An 18625-nucleotide genomic window follows, 5' to 3' on the forward strand; every position below is an offset into this window, starting at 1 on the left:
AGAGGAGAAGTGTTCATCCGTGCCACGAAGCTCATGAGTGTCCCTCCTCTTTTCCAGGCCCTTCCTAGACATGGTGTACCATGCCCTGGATAGCCCAGACGATGATTACCATGCGCTTTTTGTGCTCTGCCTCCTCTACGCCATGTCTCACAACAAAGGTAAGCCCACTCACTTCCCTGCCTTTCTGCCATCCCTGCTCTCTGCTGTCTGGAGGGAAGGAGAAAAGCTCCTTTTCTTGAGGAATTCATTCCCTTCATGTTTTTTATGGACTCTCTCAAAACTTCTCTTCAACCTTATTAGAATTTCTCAGGTGTTTTTCTACAGACTAAAGCCATAGGAATTGGTTACTTATGCAATACTAGAGGCCCAGTGCACAAAATTTGTGCACGGGGGGTGGGAGGGGAAAGGGGGTGGTGTCCCTCAGCTCAGCCTGCACCCTCTCCAATCTGGGACCCCTCGAGGGATGTCCGACTGCCCGTTTAATGGGCAGTCGGACATCCCTCTCACAATCCAGGACTGCTGGCTCCCAAATGCTCGCCTGCCTGCCTTCCTGATTGCCCCTAACGCTTCTGCCTGCCAGCCTGATCACTCCCTAACCCCTCCCCTGCCAACCTGATTGATGTCTAACTGCTGCCCTGCCAACCTGTTTACCCCAAACTTCCCTCCTCTGCCGGCCTGGTCACCCCTAACTGCCCTCCCCTGCTGGCTTGATCGCCCCTAACTGCCCTCCCTTGCAGGCCTGGTCCCTCCCAACTGCCCTCCCCTGCTGGCCTGATTGCCCACAACTGCCCTCCCTTGCAGGCCTGGTCCCTCCCCTGCTGGCCATCTTGTGGCCATCTTGTGTCTACATGGGGGCAGGATCTTTGACCACGTGGAGGCAGCCATCTTATGTTTTGGAGTGATGGTCAATCTGCATATTACTCTTTTATTAGATAGGATAGAGGCCATGGGTGGGGGCTAGCTGGTTTGCCCTGAAGGGTGTCCCGGATCAGGGTGTCCCTTGGGGCATGGGGCGGCCTGGGCGAGGGGCCTGTGGTGGTTTGCAGGCTGGCCACGCCCCTCGGCAACCCAAGTGGAGGCCCTGGTATCTGGGATTTATTTATCCTCTATAATTGAAACTTTGTAGCCTGGAGCAGAGTCAAGCCTTCTGCTCGCTCCATGGCAGCAGGGGATTTATTTATCTTCTATAATTGAAACTTTGTAGCCTTAAGCAGAGGCCTGGGCCGGCCAGGGCTGAGGAAGCTTCATCTCCGGGGAAACCCCAGCCTCCCTCCTGCTCTCTGTGGCTGCAGCCATCTTGGTTGGATTAATTTGCATACTCGCTCCTGATTGGCTGATGGGAGTGGCTTGTGGGCGTGGCTTGTGTGCACATCGGAGTGATAGTTAATTTGCATATTACTCTTTTATTAGATAGGATGGGGGCGTGGGGAGGGAGGGAATGATTCAGGTGTCTATCTGACCCAGACACTGCATTCACACCGTGGTTTTCTTTTGACCCCTTGCTTTACAACTGCTTTAGTGTCTGACCTCTTTCCTAGCATCAGAACTGAAATTAGTCAAAGTGTAATCTTGGTTTTGCTATTTATAATAGTTGATGTTCTCATTCTGGGTTCTGAGCTAAAATAGACTCTAGGTGGATTGTGTGGAAGTGTAGGTTTCCTTTCTGAAGAAAAGTGTGGTTCTCCTGCTTCCCCTGTTGAGGCTGAGTGGTCAGGATCAGACTCCCACAGAGCTGACAGATTTGATTAGGGTTCATTCATTCACTTCCTCCCTGGGAACAGCCTGGTGAGTGCCCCATCTGGCTTGACAGAGCAAGTTCTGAAACCTCCACATTAGAACCTCTTCCAAGAAGAAATCAAGGATATTCCTCGGCTCCTGCCACGACTGGGCTTGTCATAGAGGAGACCTTGCATCAAGGGATGTTTTAGTAGGTTTTTCTTGAGCTTATTGGGAAGTAAGTGGAGGTGGGTTTTACTAAGCCTATGGCTAGAGACATTTAAAAAGCACTCAACATAACGTGCATCGGCACATCATTTCACCTCCCTATAGAATTGCCCTGTTCTTTTTAATCACATGTCTGTGCCACTATTTATTCTGCCATTCCCTAATTGAATGGCACTGAAACTATTTCCAGCCTTTTCCCTCTATAGACAGGACTGACCAATGAAGCTCCTCTTCCTCCACAGTCTTATTCACTCCCATGGCTTTGCGATCCCCATTAGCTCCTGGCTTGGTGCCTGGCACACAGAAGCCCTCAGTTACTGGGGGTAAACAGACCTCCAAGAGACTGAACTCCTGCCAGTTGCATCCTGGACACTCTACCTAGGTGTTTTAGCAACACCTTGAAACAGTCTGTCTGTACAATACTCATCCTCGTCATACTTCCTGCCATTCCTCGTCATACTTCCATACATCCTCGTCATACTTCCTGCCAATATACCCTCACCTCGTCATACTTCCTGCCATTCCTCGTCATACTTCCATACATCCTCGTCATACTTCCTGCCAATATACCCTCACCTCGTCATACTTCCTGCCATTCCGGTTTAGTTGAAATTGCCAACCAAGGTTGAGACTGCCATGACCTTTTTAGCTTCTTCCCTCCTTGGATCCCAGCATTTAGCCATCAAGTTTTGTCAGTTTTTTCTTCAGACTGTCTGACCAGCAGAGTTTAACTCAGTGTAACTCAGTGCGTGGCTCTAAGCTAGATGCTGGAGGTGAGAGCCAAAGACATAAGAGCAAGAGATATCTGGGCACATCATTTCCAGTGGCTGTTATCATAGCCTTCCCAAGGGGTCATATGTTTTTTATAATCCATTCTCCATGGCACTGCAAGATAATCCTCTGTAAGACTGTTGACCATGTCCTTCCCCTGGTCAGAAACCTTTAGTGCCTTCTTCTTTCCCTTAAACTTCACCCTCCTGTACCTGTCATTTATAGTATTCACACTCACCCATCGTTCCAACTTGATGTGATTCCCCTGACTTTCCTTCACAGACCCTCAGCTCTGGCCCAGAGGTTAACATTTTTATGTAGTGCTATAACTCTTTCATATGGATAAACTTGCTGTTGTGCTCATGAACTCTTGAATGTTCTTTTGGTTACAAGCAACAGAAGCTATCTCTCATTAATCTAACTAAAAGGGTAAGTTTATAGGAAGCTCCAGGGGCAGCTCATAGGGTCCAAGAAGTTGCTGAAAAGCTGAGGGAAGGGCAGGAACTGACCTGCTCTGAGGACTTCTCTCAAGGTAGATCCTGATGTGGCCCCAGCAAATCCCAGGCTGAGAGTTTACCTCCATTCAAGTTCCAGATTCTTGGACAAGAGTATGATTGTTTTAGCTAGGTAGTATCTAACTCTGGAATAGTCAGATATGGCCAGGGGGCAGGGTAACATAACACAGAGTTAGCCCCATGAGCTAAGCCCTGTTTCTGGGACTGTTCCCTGAGAAAGGAGCTCTTTGAAAGCCTGGCAGCCACCCCAGTCAGTGCCAACATGCCTACCTGTTTCTGGCTAGTTGGCCACCTTCTTGTATTTCTTAGTGTTTTTTTCCTATCATTTTCTCTATCCCATCATCACCACCTATTAACATTTTGCCTATAAAACATCCTCTCAGAAGTCACCTTCTCAAGGAGGTTTTCTATGATCCCTTCAAGTGATGCGCACTCTGGGTTAGTACCAGCTAATGTAGCAGGCACATTTTTCACATTACTGGATTCAGTTTGCTAAAATTTGGCTAAGGATTTTTGCATCTATGTGCATGAGTGATATTGGTCGGTGGTCTTCTTGTAATTCTCTTGTTTACTCTCAGAGATATGCTCATTTTATGGAATGAATTGGAAGTATTCCCTTCTGAATTTTCTGGAGGAGTTTTTGTAGAAGTGGTATTATTTCTTCCTTAACTGTTTGGTAGAATTCAGCAGTGAAGCCCTCTAGGCCTGGAGTTTCCTTTGAGGGAAAGTTTTTAACTACTCAGTTTCTTTAGTAGATATAGAGCTATTGAAGCTTATCTGTTTCTTCTTGGTGAGTTTCATCTACACTGTCGAGTTTGTTGATATACACTTGTTCATTATATTTTTTTATTATCCTTTTAATGTCTGTAGGATCTGTAATGATAGCCCCTTTCTGATTCATGGTATTAATAATTTAGGTCTTCATTTTTTTTCTGATCAATTTGTCTAGAGATTTATCAGTTTTATATTAATCTTATTGAAATTTTTAAATAACTTTCTTTTGGTTTTATTGATTTTTCTGTATTGTTTTTCTATTTCGTATTGCACTAATTTCTGTTCCGTATTGCACTAATTTCTGTTCTTATATTTGTTTCTTACCTTCAGCTGCTTACTTCAGATTTAATTTACTCTTTGTTGTTTCTTAAGATGGAAGGTTAATCATTGATTTTTAAGCTAATTTATTTTATTTTACTTTTTTAAATTAACATACAGTAAAATTAACTTTCTGTGTGTAGTTTTATGAATTTTAGTACATGTATGGATTTGTGTGAGCACCACTATAATTAGTGTGTATTATAATGTCATCAACCAAAAATTCCCTCAAGTTATTCCTATTCAGTCATACCCTCCCATACCAGTCATTGATTTTTAAACTTTTCTTTCATAAAATGAGTTTAATGCTCTAAATTTTCCTTTAAGCACTGCTTTAGCTGCATGGAATAAATTTGATATATGTGATTTCATTTTTATGTGTTTTAAAATATGTTGTGATTTCCCTTCTGGTTTTTTTTTTTTTTCTTATTTTTGCTATTATCTGTGTCATTTCTAGCTATGTTTCTATTATTGATTTTTCTCCTGGTTGGCTTTGGGATATGTGTGTGTGTGTGTGTGTGTGTGTGTGTGTACATACACACATATATATATTAGAGGCCTGGTGCATGGAAATTCATGCACTGGATGGGGGGGGGTCCCTCAGCCCGACCTGCCCCCTCTCACAATCCGGGAGCCCTCAGAGGTGGTAGGTGACCCAGCGATCAAGAGAAGGCGATGCCCCCATCACATCTCTGCTGCTGCCACTGCCGCCAGCGCAAGCCTCGGTCGGCCCTGGTTACCTGAGCCTTGGGTGGTCCTGGGCGGCTAGGCAGCTGCCATCTGAGGCTTGCCTGCACCTTGGGCGTCAGCTGGGCAGCTGCCATCCGAGGCTTCCCTGCACCTTGGGCCGGCCCTAGGCAGCTGGGCAGCTGACATCCAAGGCTTGCCTGTGCCTCGGGCTGGCCCTGGGCAGCTGGGGGGCTGAGGGCGGGTCCGGCCGCACCATGCGCCTACTGCTCCCCTGGCTGGGCTGAAAGGACTGTGTGACTCTGGCGGGACTGAGGAAACGGGGCGCCGCCATCTTGTGGCTATGGGTGCCACCATCTTTGTCATGGCGTGATGGTCAATTTGCATATTCCCTCTTTATTAGATAGGATATACTAATAAAAGGGTAATGTGCAAATTGGTCAGGATGCCCTCATGGTAACAACCAAACAGCAAGCTGTGTGGGGCAACCAGGTTGGCAGGGGGGGCAGTGAGGGATGACCAAACTACCGAACAGCAGGCTGCGTAGGGCAACCAGGCTGGCGGGGGGGCGGGCAGTGAGGGGTGACCAAAATACTGAACAGCAGGCTGCGTGGGGCGACCAGGTCGGCAGGGGGTGCAGTTGGGGGTGACCAGGCTGGTGAGGGGGGCATTTGGGGGTGACCAGGCCAGCAGTGGGGGACAGTTGGGGGCAACCAGGCTGGTGGGGGGGTTAGTTGGGGGCAATCAGGCTGGCAGGGGAGGCAGTTGGGGACAACCAGGCTGGCAGAGGGGGGCAGTTGGGGGCGACCAGGCTGGAGAGGGGGGCAGTGAGGGGCGACCAGACCAGTGGCGGTGGGGGGCAATTGGAGGTGACCAGGCCAGCGGGGGCGGGGGGCAGTTGGGGGCAACCAGACTGGCAGGCATAGGCAGTTAGGGGTGATCAGGCTGGTGGGGGGGCATTTAGGGGCAGGCAGGCAGGTGAACAGTTAAAAGCCAGCAGTCACAGATTGTGAGAGGGATCCCGGATTGGAGAGGGTGCAGGCTGGGCTGAAGGGACCTCCCACCCCATGCACGAATTTCGTGCACTGGGCCTCTAGTATATCCTATCTAATAAAAGTAATATGCAAATTAACCATCACACCATGACACCCACCAGCCAATCAGGAGCGAGTATGCAAATTAACCCAACCAAGATGGCTACAGCCACAGAGAGCAGGAGGGAGGCTTGGGTTTCCCCGGCAATGGAGGAAGCCAAGCTTTTCACACACCCTGGCCGGCCTAGGCCTCCGCTTAAGGCTACAAAGTTTCAATTATAGAAGATAAATAAATCCCAACAAAAATGGTGGCAGCCACAGAGCTGGAGAGAGCAGGAGGCTAGGGTTGCCCCTGGCAATGGAGGAAGCCAAGCTTCTGCAGCCCTGGCCTACTTTGGCCTCCGCTTAAGGCTACAAAGTTTCAATTATAGAAATAAATCCAACAGAAATGACTGCCGCCACTGAGCAAGCAGAAGGCTTGGCTCTGCTCCAGGCTACAAAGTTTCAGTTGTAGAAGATAAGTAAATCCCAGATACCAGGGCCTCCACTTGGGTCTCGGGGGGGCGTGGCCAGCCTGTAAATCGCCCAGGCCGCCCCACGCCCCAAGGGAACCCCCACCCTGATCTGGCACACCCTTCAGGGCAAACCATCTGGCCCCCACCCATGCACCAGGCCTCTATCCTATCTAATAAAAGAGTAATATGCAGATTGACCATCACTCCAAAACACAAGATGGCTGCCTCCATGTGGTCAAAGATCCTGCCCCCATGTAGATACAAGATGGCCACCACAAGATGGCCAACCAGGGAGGGCAGTTGGGAGGGACCAGGCCTGCAAGGGAGGGCATGTGGGCGATCAGGCCAGCAGGGGAGGGCAGTTGGGAGCGACCAGGCCTGCAAGGGAGGGCAGTTAGGGGCGATCAAGCCTGCAGGGGAGGGCAGTTAGGGGTGACCAGGCCAGCAGAGGAGGGAAGTTTGGGGTAAACAGGTTGGCAGGGCAGCAGTTAGACATTAATCAGGCTGGCAGGGGAGTAGTTAGGGAGTGATCAGGCTGGCAGGCAGAAGTGGTTAGGGGTAATTAGGAAGACAGGCAGGCGAGCAGTTGGGAGCCAACAGTCCTGGATTGTGAGAGGGATGTCCGACTGCCCATTAAACGGGCAGTCGGACATCCCTCGAGGGGTCCCAGATTGGAGAGGGTGCAGGCTGGGCTGAGGGACAACCTCTTCCCCCCCCCCTCCCCCCTCCCCCTCGTGCACGAATTTCGTGCACCGGGCCTCTAGTATATATATATTTGACAGTTGTAAATATTACAGTATAGGATGCTGAAGTCTTTCTCCCTTTTGATATTTTTTGGCTTTGTTCTAGGACATGGATAAGTTTCTTGGAATCAGTTTGCTCCTTTTCAGGGCTTGCTTTTAAGCTTTATTGGTGTGAGTCCAAAACAGCCTTTAGCTTCTGGCTCACTTGGCCCCACTCCTGAGGCAGTCCCCTTCTGAGGACTCTGCTCCACGAGCCACCAGCCACCGTTAGGTGGTTAATCCATGGTGGCTGGTGGGCACATGGACTCTTCTCAGGCCTGGGTGAGCTCTAGGGGTCGTTCACCTGATGCATGCCAGGAGGTCTTCTCCTTTCCTTACATGCGTGCACAGAGCAGAACTTAGCTGCCGCCTCAAAAGGAACCCTCTGCAGACCTCCACAGCTCTCACTTCAGCTCCCTCTCCTCCAGTACTTTCTCCCTTCACGTCTATCAATCTTGACATCCTTCATCTCCAAACTCTGCTGTCTCATCTCAGAAAGACCAAGGGCTTTTCTTGGGTTTTCTTTCTCTGTGCTGAGGCCTGGAAAATCTTTCTGTACAGGGAGCCGAAGCATTGGGCCCACTGCCTTCATTTCCTCTCTCTGAAGCTCACTCTCCTGTGCTGCCTGTTGTCCTGTCCAGTGTCTCATAACCATTGTTTTATATATTTGTCTAGCTTTTTAGTTGCTTGAATCAGGAGAGTAAATCCAATCCATCTTTGCTGGAAGCCATGGCATTTTAAAAAAGGTTTTATTGAGGTATAGTTGATATACAATAAACTGCACATATTTGAGGTGCAGTTTGATAAATTTTGGCATATGTACACACCTATGAAACCATCACTACAATGTACATAGCCATCACCCCAAATGTTTCCTCCTGTCCCTTTATCACCCTTCTCTCCTTCTCCTCTTTCACCCTCTCCTCAGGCAACACTGAACTGCATCCTATCACTGTAGATTAGTTTGCCTTTTCTAGAATTTCATATAAATAAAATCATGCAATATGACTTCTTTCAATCTACACAGTTGTTTTGGGATTCAACCGTGTTGTTGTGTGTACTGCTAGTCATTTCTTCTTCTTGTTGAATACTATTCCACTGTATGAATGTACCACAATTTGTTTATCCATTCATCTGTTAGTGGACATTTGGATTGTTTCTAGTTTTTGATTATTACAAATAAAGCTGATATGAGCGTTTATGTACAAGTCTTCTATGGACACATATTTCTCTTTGTTTTGGGTAAATAAATACCAAGGAATGGGATGGGTGAATTTTATGACAGGTATATGTTGATTTGTTCTTAAAAAACTGTTTTCCAAAGTGGCTATAGCATTTTCCTCTTCATGTTTCCTCTCCCATTCTGGATTGCCCGGCTTCTGAAGGTAGAAAGAGACCGTGTCCCTCCCAATGGCCCCTTGCAGCATCCAACTTAGCACCTGCATCAATCAGTCAGCATTCAGCCAGAGTTGGCTGATTGAGTATCTCTCAGCCAGGCAGCCGCTCCCCTAGGCTGCTGCCTTCCTCACAGCCTGTACTCAGGGCCTCACAGGGAAGATACTATCTGGAGGGTGAAGATGCCTGGCTCCTCAGGGCCAAGGGGCACCTGAGTGAACTCATCTTGTGGGTAGCTGGCTTTCCCTATGGGCTTTCTTCCTGGAGCCCCGCCCTGTGTGGAGAGGAGAGAAGTCCTGGCTTGCACACACGCTGCAGTACTCTTTGTTCAGTGCTGTGGCCTGGAGAGATCACCCACCAAGGTCCTATCTGGGGAGCCTACCTTTTTTCTTGGGGATTTCTTCTTAAAGGAGTGGGACTGTGTATTTGAGGACATTTAATTTCTTCTTTTGTTTCCTACTAACACTATTCATTTATTTATTCATTTGCCCTTCTAAAAGCTAATTGTGAAGCCCTTATTAAATGACAGGCACTGTAATTAGTATTGAGAATACAAGGCGAAGCAAACAAATAATTTTATGGAAGCGAGTGTGACTGCTTTAAGGGAGCTTGGTGAGAATGGTGGGAGGGGACAGCAGCGTGACAGGTGAGCGGAAACACATCATGGCCGACAGGAGCTTAGATTGTATTCTGATGCGGGAAGCTCTGAAGGTTGTTCAAGGAAAGCATTATGTAATCTGTGTGGCTTATATGGGTTTGCTTTCTCTTGAAAGTGACCATCTGTTTTCTCTGAAATCTCCTTTGGTTCTAAAAGACCATGTAATCAGGTAGATCGTGATGAATTTATTCATGTAGTTATTCAACAAATGCATGTGGGCTCCAGCTGCATGCTAGGCAGTGCGCTCAGCATGGGGCTACAAACTCCAGGCAACCTGAGACCCTTGCCCAAAAAAGCGTCGGTCTGGTACAAAAGATTTGTAAGGAGACTGTGGCACAGTGGAGGCTGATGTACCTAGTAGAGGGTATGGACCAGGCCCATGGAAGTCAGGGAAGATTTCCCAAAAATACCTGGGCCGAAGGTTCAGGGGGCTGGGGACAGAGTGGCCAGAAGGTTGAAAGGGTAACTGGCAGAGGGCAGAGCAAAAGGGGGCATAAGAGCCTGTGATGATGCATCATCAGACAGATGGGCAACATGCGTATGGTGGGCAGGTTCTCTGAGAGATGGCAGGCTGGAGCCAGTCTATAGGGAATGAGGTAGGGTGGGCAACAACTGTGAACTACATACTACCAGCTGGGTGTGGGGGATGTTGAAGGATGGTTCAGCCAGGAACTGACCTGATCCTTTCTGCATCCACCAGGATGGGTTCACGGTAGTTCAGCCAGAGGAGGGCGGGATGAAGATGTGGTTAGTGTTGAGGAGGTGAAACTTAAAGGCTTTCTCATTGTTTGACAAACATGTGCTGAGTACTTGCTACATGCTAGGCACTGTTGTGAGCGCTAGAACAAGTTTGATGAGTCTTGTTCAAGTGTAGTTAACTGATGGTGGTGGTGGTGCAAGGTGGTCAGGGAAAGCTGCTGTGAGGAAGGAACATCTGAACTGAGGCCCAAAGAGTGAGTAAGAGTCAGCTCTGCAGAGATCTGGGGCAAGAGTGTACTAAATAGCATGTGCAAAGGCCCTGAGGTGGGAAAGAGCTGGTTTGAGGATCCGAAAGCAGGCCAAGGTGAGGCTGACCAGGGGGCCAGGACAAGATTGTGAAGGGCATAGAAGGCTTTGAAAAGGAATTTAGATTTTATTCTGAGTTCAGTGGGAAGTGCCTAAAGGATTTTTAATTAGAAGAGTGGCACAATGGAAATTTTTGAAAGAACCCTCTGGCTGTTGGATGGAAAGTAGATTAATTGGGGTGGGGGAGTGAGTTGCAAGAGGGAAGGCTGGGAGGCTTGTTAGGAAGCTGTTGCAGTGGTCCAGACACGGGCTAATGTGGATTGAATTAGAATGTTGGCTGTAGAGATGGGGAAAAGTGGAAGGTTTTATGATATATTTTGGAGTTAGAGCCAAGTGAGCTGATGGATTGGATGTGGGGGTTGAATGAAAAGGACACTTGAGCAACTATGTGGGACTGTTTACTAAGATGAGAAGACAAGGAGAGGAGCAGGACTGAGGGAGGGAGGGGGAGTTCTGCTTGATTTGGAAGGAAGGCTGCCTGGCTCAGTGGTTGAGCATCAACCCATGAACCAGGATGACAGGGTTCGATTCCAGGTCAGGACTCCTGCCTGGGTCGCAGGCTAGATCCCCAGTAGAGGGCCTGGAGGAGGCAGCCTATTGATGGTTCTCTCTCATCATAGATGTTTCTCTCTCTCTCTCTCTCCCTTCCTCTGTCTGAAACAAATAAAAACATTTTTTATTTTTTTAATGCAGGCTCTTTGTTTAAAAGGCAGGGAAAATGTAAAAAAAAAAAAAAAAAAAAGTCTGGCTAATGCCAAAATCCTTGACTCATTGCCACTGTGTGGCTGGTGGTGCCATTTCTAGAACCAGTGAGCATGGGCCATGGAGCACTTTGGGGAGGAAGCTGGAGGGTTCAAGTTTGATAAACAGAGGCCCAGGAGCCGGGGGACCCACAGGGCAAATTGCCTAGTAGAGGAGCTACCACCTGGTTTGTGCTCTAGTCCTGGCCTGTGGGCACAGGGTCTGCATTTGGGGAGGGGAGGTTTCGGTTTGTTATTGGTGGTGGTGGTGGTTAGTTGGTTGGTTTTTGGTTAGGCAGCAGGCAGTTAGCTGCACTTAACTTTCAACCTCTCATTTCCAGATCCATACCCTCCAAGCAGGCCCCCTAATGAAATGGTCTCTTTCTGATAGATTTTTCATCATAAGACAATTTTAACATAAAAGCAACGTTAATAAAAACCAAATGTTAGCTCAGGCCTTCCAGTAAATCATAATAGATTAGATGCTGTACCGAAATGAATATCCCACAGTGGAAAGGGTTGACCGGTTGAAGGAAGGCGCTCGTTGTGATTCAATTGGGCCACATAATGAATTCTGGTTCATATCTGTAATAGAAAATGCAGCCTTCTCTCTTTTGTCAGGTCTGCAGAGCCCTGGCCCAAGGAGGGGGGTGAGGTTTGCAGCTTTTGTATTCTTAAAGGTTCCCCCACTTCACCCTCCACCCTTCTACTCCTGCCCCTCCATTTATTATTGTTTAACCAAGAGGAATCGGGCTTGTTTTGCTTTGCCGAGAAGTTACTGGAACATAGATGAGAGGTATGGGAAAGGTTGAAAGGTAATAGGATAAAGGGAGGCTTTCGCCATGCAGAGAGCTGGCAAAACAACATTTTGGATCTCGACTGACACATAATCAGAACTGGAAGTACATTGGAAATCAGCCCAACATCTGGTTAGCTTTCGAAATAGTTGGTCTATAGTTTTCCAAAGCTGGCAGTGCTTGCGTGACTATAGCCAAGGAGACCTTGCGTGGTCAAAAGAAAAAAATTATTTTGACCATTATTTTACCTAGCATTATTGTGGTTTCTTTATCCAGGTTTGATTGTCTACTTCTTTTTCTGTAACTTTAGTCTGGGTCTTTTCCACCCTTTGCTGGGGGCTACTGTTAAGGAGGAAGAATCCAGAAATCAGAACTTAGTGGGAAAAGCTTAGTAACTGGTTACTGACACTTCAGAGTTACACCCTTCCCTCCTTTTAGGATTCTTTGAATTAGTTAGTTGGGAAACCACGCCGCACCCCCCCCCCCCCCCCAGGGTTGTTGGGTGGAAGCAATGGAAAGGAAAGTCCTATTCTGACTCATTCTGCAGAGCATCATCTGACCCAGGTGGGAAGAACTTCCTGGTGTGTCTTCCCGGGCCATGGAAAGTGCATCTGGATTTCTTTGGAATTAGTCTGTCACTCGGCACTTAAGGGTTGAAGCAAATACGACAATATATTTTCCAGTGTTTATTTCAGTCAGAGGGAAATGGCTAGCAAGGAAACTCAATAAAGTTGGCAACAAAACGTGCGTTTCAGTGACTGAACACCAATGAGTGTGTGTCCTCTCATGCACACATGTACCATTTTCCCTTTAATATGCAGATCATTGTCATATGTGACATTGGCCTTATTCACAACTGTCAGCTGTCAATTTGTTTGGATCCAGAAAAATGTCTGGAGCTTTTGAATTGCTGCGCAGGCCTCGAAATCCAGTTGCTAGCTAGGGTGGGATAATTCAGAGTAGCCAGAGGGGTTTTAGAGGCCATGGTGGAGAGAGAGACGGGGAAAGAAATGAGGTACCTGGCCCAGGAGGAGAAAGAATGGAGATCTTTAAAGCGGTTTTTTTAGACAAAATTTTGCCATATGGTGTATGGAATGGATCCTGCTCTGTTTCCTCATGGCTGGTGATGAAATCCAACTCACATAGAATGTGTTACAATACCAGGTCTGTTTGGAAGAAAATGCTGGAAGTGTGATTACCTTGAATGGTTGAGGTAATGGAGACCCTTCAAAGTCAGCCAGAGCACAGTCAGATCATGTCACCTCCTCTATCTGCCCTCCAGGGGCCCTGGCATTGAAGCCTTGCCTGTTGTCACCCTCCCCCCAACATCTGCCTCATCACTTCCTCCCAAAGCTTCATCCCACCCTCCCCAAGCTCTACCATAGCTCTGCATAATCCTCTTGGCCTGGCAAGTTCTGGCTGTCCATGTGCAGTTAAAGGTGAATCCAACCTGAGCAGCTCATCCCCTGAGCCGGCCCTCACACAGCATAGCGTGCCTTCTTCTAGCTTGATTTTTAGCTTTTGTTAGCTGATTTTCCTTTTTGTCCTTTTGTTCTTTTATTCTTTCTTTCCTCTTGGAATACAAACGATACAGAAATACATTAAGCCATGCTCAAAGTAAAAATTCCCATCAGTGCATGTTAATGACAGGCTGTAGTTATTGAACCATGACTACATACTTTTGACTGGATGCTGACAACAGCCCTGGGACAGGGTTACTGTAATTACCCCATTGCACAGGGGGGTTGGAGAGGTTAAGTATCAAAACAAAATTCCTTCTGCAACCTGAACACAGTGCTCTCCACCTCCACCTGACCACAGTGTGGAAGGTACCCTGGGGAGACTGAACCCCAGAGTACTGTGAGGCCTTCGAGATGATGGCTGTTGTCAGCATAGAGGGAAGGCCCCTTGCGCACCGCTTGCTGTGGTTGGCTCACCGTGAGGTAGTGGTCTGCTGGGAATCTGAAATCCCCATCTGCATCCTGTCCATCTTTGTAATCTCAACCTGGTTCTAACTGTGCAATCTCACCCTGCCTCTATCTTGCTCTGTGACCTTGGGGATGTGACGTAACATCTTTTGTCCTTAATTTCCTCACTAGAGGAAGAGGTTACACTGGAACCTGGCCCTGTGAAGTTCTGGAAGGTTTTCAAGTCCCCCGGGGTCCCCTGTCCCCTTCACAGAGCTGCCAGTTGAGGAAAGTCAGAATAACCTTGGAGTCTTTCTCTTCCTGTCGAGAGAAGTTTTTGCCACATATTTTTATCGTTTCTGATAAGTTCTAAGAAAGTAGGGGCGATAATAGGAAAGAGACAAAATGGAGCTCACCATAGAAATTCAAGCCCTGGTCCGAGTAGTCTCTCCCTGCTTTTGCCGGCCACCACCAGTCCCGAGAGAGCCAGCAGCAGGGCTTCGTTGAAGTGGGATGATAGATGGTTCAGTCATAAAGTTGGGTGGTACTCTGGGCAGGACGAAGAGCCATTTTTTCCCAGAACCACTGACTGACAGTTCCCAAAAGGGCCAGAAACGAAAAGATAGAGAGATGTTAAGACGGTGTTGACATCTCTGGAAAAAAACAAATGCCAAAAAGTTTTAGTTGACATTCGTGGCATTTAATAAACCAGAATGCTTCGGAGTTAGACATGTCACATCAAAATGGAATATAGAATCCACAAATTAAATTTCCATTGCAATCAGATTTTTTGACAGAAGCCATGGTGATGGGGTATGAGAGAGAGAACTACCCAACTCAAGCCCTCCAGCCGTCCCTCACCCATGTCATCTCCTTGGCATGACTTAGCCTCAGGTTCAGAGCTGGAAGGAACTCAATAAAACAAGATATGTTGTTATGGTTTCTTACGTCAGTGCATGTGGGGGGAGTTCCTTAGAATCCGGACAATCAGCTCTTCAGTGCTATCCTCTACTATTTTGTCAGGGTTCTAAATGAAGCGTCATCTAGTACTCAAGGGACCGAATTTCAAGAGTTCCCAGAGGTGCCACCTTCCCCCCTTTTGTAGAGTAACAGGAAGAGACGTGCTTCGAGCACAAACAATCTGTTCAGCTCTCCAGGCTTGGATCAGGAGAAATGTTTGTTTAGAAATGTTAGTTGGGAAGTGTGCTTTTCCAGAGCTTTCTCAGATGCAAGTGTGTTTTTCCAGAGCTTTCTTCGATGAGAGGATAAGGACTTGGAACGCCTCTCATCCCACATTTGGCCTGTTGAAGTAGCCCAACAGGTCTTCCTGTTGCCCCAGCTTTCGGGTCTGCTTTAGGGGAAATGTCACTCTATTCACAATGAGACTGCGTGTTCTTCCCTCCTCCACCTCTCCCGTCTTGTCTTTTGTCTTTTCAAAGCTGTTAGTTTGTACTGGAGAAAGCATGATTCCTTTGCCTCTTAAAGACAAAGCCACTCCATGGATTTCACGGTATGTGTACCTTTCTGTCATAAGGTCTAGCCTAGTCTCTTTCTGCAGTGCCACCCCCTGGCCCAGCAAGGCGCCTGCTGCTACAGCCTGTGGGTGTGTTTAGTGGTGGGCCCAGCTCTTTTGAGTTCGGTGTTAAAAGCTTGAGGTGTAGTTGTTGGGTATGACTGTCCTTTCCTTTCTGTCTGGTCTCTGTTTCTCTAGGTCTGTGTCCCCCACTGTGGCTTGTGTCTCCTATAGGAGTGGCACCCAGACCTGGCACAAAATGGCAGAGAAGCACACTGCGAAAGTTACTCCTTTTTCCATTCCATTTCCATTCCCTCTGATTTCATCCAGAAGTGTGTTACCATTTGGGGCTAGTGTCTCCCATACCTTTTAAACACCCGCCAAGCTCCCTGTGTAACAGACAGAGTAGGCCTTAGGCCACAAGTAGCCAGTCATCGGTCTTTGGCTAAAATGTAAAAACATTTTATTTTTATTTTTTTGTTGTTATAATTATAGTCAATATTGCAGCAATCTCATTTCCTATTGACATATAGTGATAGAAAATGTATGTTTTATTGTTTTAAAGGTAAATTTGCTTTATATATATATACTTTTTTTTTATTAATTTCAGAGAGGAAGGGAGAGGGAAAGGGAGAGAGAGAAAGAAACATCAGTGATGAGAGAGAATCATTGATCGGCTACCACCTGCACGCCTTACACTGGGGATCTGGCAGCAACCCGGGCATGTGCCCTGACCAGGAATTGAACCATAAACTCCTGGTTCATAGGTCGACACTCAACCACTGAGGGACTGGGCAGAAAATGTATCCTATATAATAATCCTATATAATAATCCTATATAATAAAAGAGGTAATATGCAAATCGACCAAACAGCAGAACAACCAGTCGCTATGATGCTCACTGACCACCAGGAGGCAGATGCTCAACGCAGGAGCTGCCCATAGCCTACAGGCCCGATCACCTCTCAGTCCCTTCCCCTGGCCTGGCAGGCTCTGATCGCCCAATAGGGAACAGGGAAGCAGTGGTGGGTGGCGGCGGGGGGCAGGGCCAGCTGCCGGCAGCCAGGGAAGATGGCCCTGGTCACAGGCCAGGCCTAGGGACCGTAACCATGCATGAATTTCGTGCACGGGGCCTCTGGTATTTTAATATTTACCTAAGTTTCATTTACAGAAAATTCGAAGGTTAGTTATAGTATGGACAGCACACAGCCATGGCAGAAATCACGAGGATGCACCATGGATGGCCAAGGGTGGGGAAGCCCTGCTCTAAGGGCCTTTTAGTATGCAGAGAGCTTGCGATAATGTGGCTCCACTTACTTACAGTTTGTTCCTTTCTCCATTCCAGGCATGGATCCTGAAAAACTAGAGCGAATCCAGCTCCCAGAGCCCAGTGCTGCTGAGAAGACCGTCTACAACCACCTACTGGCCGAAAGACTCATCAGGATCATGAACAGCGCTGCCCAGCCAGGTGCCTGGAGCATGTTGGCTGTTCACAGGGGGGGCGGAGTTAGAGGGATCAGGCCTCCACACCTGGCCCTTCTGGTGATCCAGGCAGATCTCAGCCACTCCCTCTGGCATGCACATCCGTAACCTGGGTCTCCTCTCTTTCTCTCCCACCATGGTGTTTGTGCCAGACCCTGTCTTTCTGTCTCCTCTCTACCCTTCTTTGGCCAGTTTTGCCAATGTCTGTAGCCCTCATCTTGGGGTAGCCTAAGGCTGTGTTTGAGCTTGAACTAAGGCCAAGAGTGTGAGTGAGTGGGAAAAAAGATTTGGGTCAGATGCTTTTGATAATACAAGATGTGCCCAATGTCTGGCCTTGTCAGCCTAGTTCTGGATTTTAATCAACACTGACCCACCACAGAAGGGCTACAAATAGCAGGCAGAAGGATCTAGCATAGTGATTCTCAACTGGGGACAACCTTGCCTCCCAAGGGACATTTGGCAGAGTCCGGAGACAGTTTTGGTTGTCACAGCTTGAGAAGGTGGCGCAACTGGCATGGAGTGAGAGAGGCCAAGGGTGCTGCTAAACATACCACAATGCACAGGACAGCCCCACACAAAGGATTGTCTGTCCCACGATGCCAACAGTGCCAAGGCTGGGAAACTCTGATTGCAAGGCAGATTCTCTGCAAAGGCAGAGAGAGGCTGGCAGACTGGAGTAAGTGCATGGGAAGGGGCTCGACTGAGATGTGGCCCAAATGAGAGAACTGAGCTAAGCCATCAGGAGCAATCCAGGGAGTAGGCCCAGGTCAGGCTCAGGAAAATGGCCAGGGAGGGGGTTGTGATCGCAGACAAAAACTTGAAAAATAAAGGGGAGTGGCTCCAACTAGTGGCAGAAGCACAGAGGAGTGCCCGGGAGGGAGTGCAGGTCTTGGAGAGCCAAGTCCGTGGCCTGAAGAGTGTCAACAGGGGATCAATAAACTCAACAAGTATTTATTGAACTCTCCTGCATGCCAGCCACTGTGCGTGATGGGGGCACTGGAAGTGTCCTTTGGAGCCACTGCTCATGGTTTGGGAAGTCCCAGTGGTCTGGGACTCCTTGTGGAGATGAAATCTGGAGCTCAGAGTGGGTCAGGGCCAGAACTAACACTGTGGGGCTCACAGGCATGTGGGTGTTTTTAAAGCCACAGAGAGAAGAGAGGCATGTGTAGAACGGAGCCCTGGGCCACTACAGATATCTGGAGGTGACATGGGGGGCGAGCACAGGAGCCTGAACCAGGCCCCACATGGGAAGAAGTGGAGCGGGAGGGGGTGTCTTGGGTGGCAAGAAAGGTGTGTGTGGCTCAGGACCAAGGGGCACTCGGCAGGGTCAGTTTCTGCTGAGAAGTCTAGTCAGGAAGGCAGAGTGTGTCCCGAGGATGGTGATCAAGAGGGCAGTTGGCAGGAGCTGTGTGAACAGACGTGGCTCCGTGGTGGAGAAAGGTAGACTGTGGCCTGGATGTTGGGAGAGGAACCTCCAGGGTGGGGAGGGACAACGGGCCTCTTGAGGGCCGGTGTGTAGAACAGCCTGCATTTCTGAAGAGAAGAGGTTGGGGCAGCTGAGAGGGACAGTCTGGAAGCTGTGTTGACGACTAAGGAGCTCACTGCTCCCTCTGTTTCCCTCATGAGACAAGCCCAGTGGGAGGAAGTCAGCTCATTGCGGCAGGAGCTTGCAAAGGGAGAAGGGTCTTGGTGGAATATCCCATTCCAATTCCCTGGAGGCAGCAGAAG

The 18625-nt window shown here is 48.3% G+C and overlaps 1 protein-coding gene across 3 annotated transcripts in view; it reads left to right on the plus strand.

The window, feature by feature from the left end:
• Positions 1-18625, plus strand: part of CLEC16A (C-type lectin domain containing 16A) — a 215959-nt gene that overhangs the window by 73135 nt on the left and 124199 nt on the right. For all 3 annotated transcript variants that reach the window (XM_028145526.2, XM_054714725.1, XM_028145530.2), the window contains exons 12-13: positions 58-158; positions 16761-16883. In XM_028145526.2, coding sequence (XP_028001327.2) covers positions 58-158; positions 16761-16883 — 224 coding nt within the window. The remainder of the gene's footprint in view (positions 1-57; positions 159-16760; positions 16884-18625) is intronic.

The sequence above is a fragment of the Eptesicus fuscus genome, chromosome 4 (genome assembly GCF_027574615.1).
Source record: "Eptesicus fuscus isolate TK198812 chromosome 4, DD_ASM_mEF_20220401, whole genome shotgun sequence".
NCBI classification, from domain to species: Eukaryota; Metazoa; Chordata; class Mammalia; order Chiroptera; family Vespertilionidae; genus Eptesicus; species Eptesicus fuscus.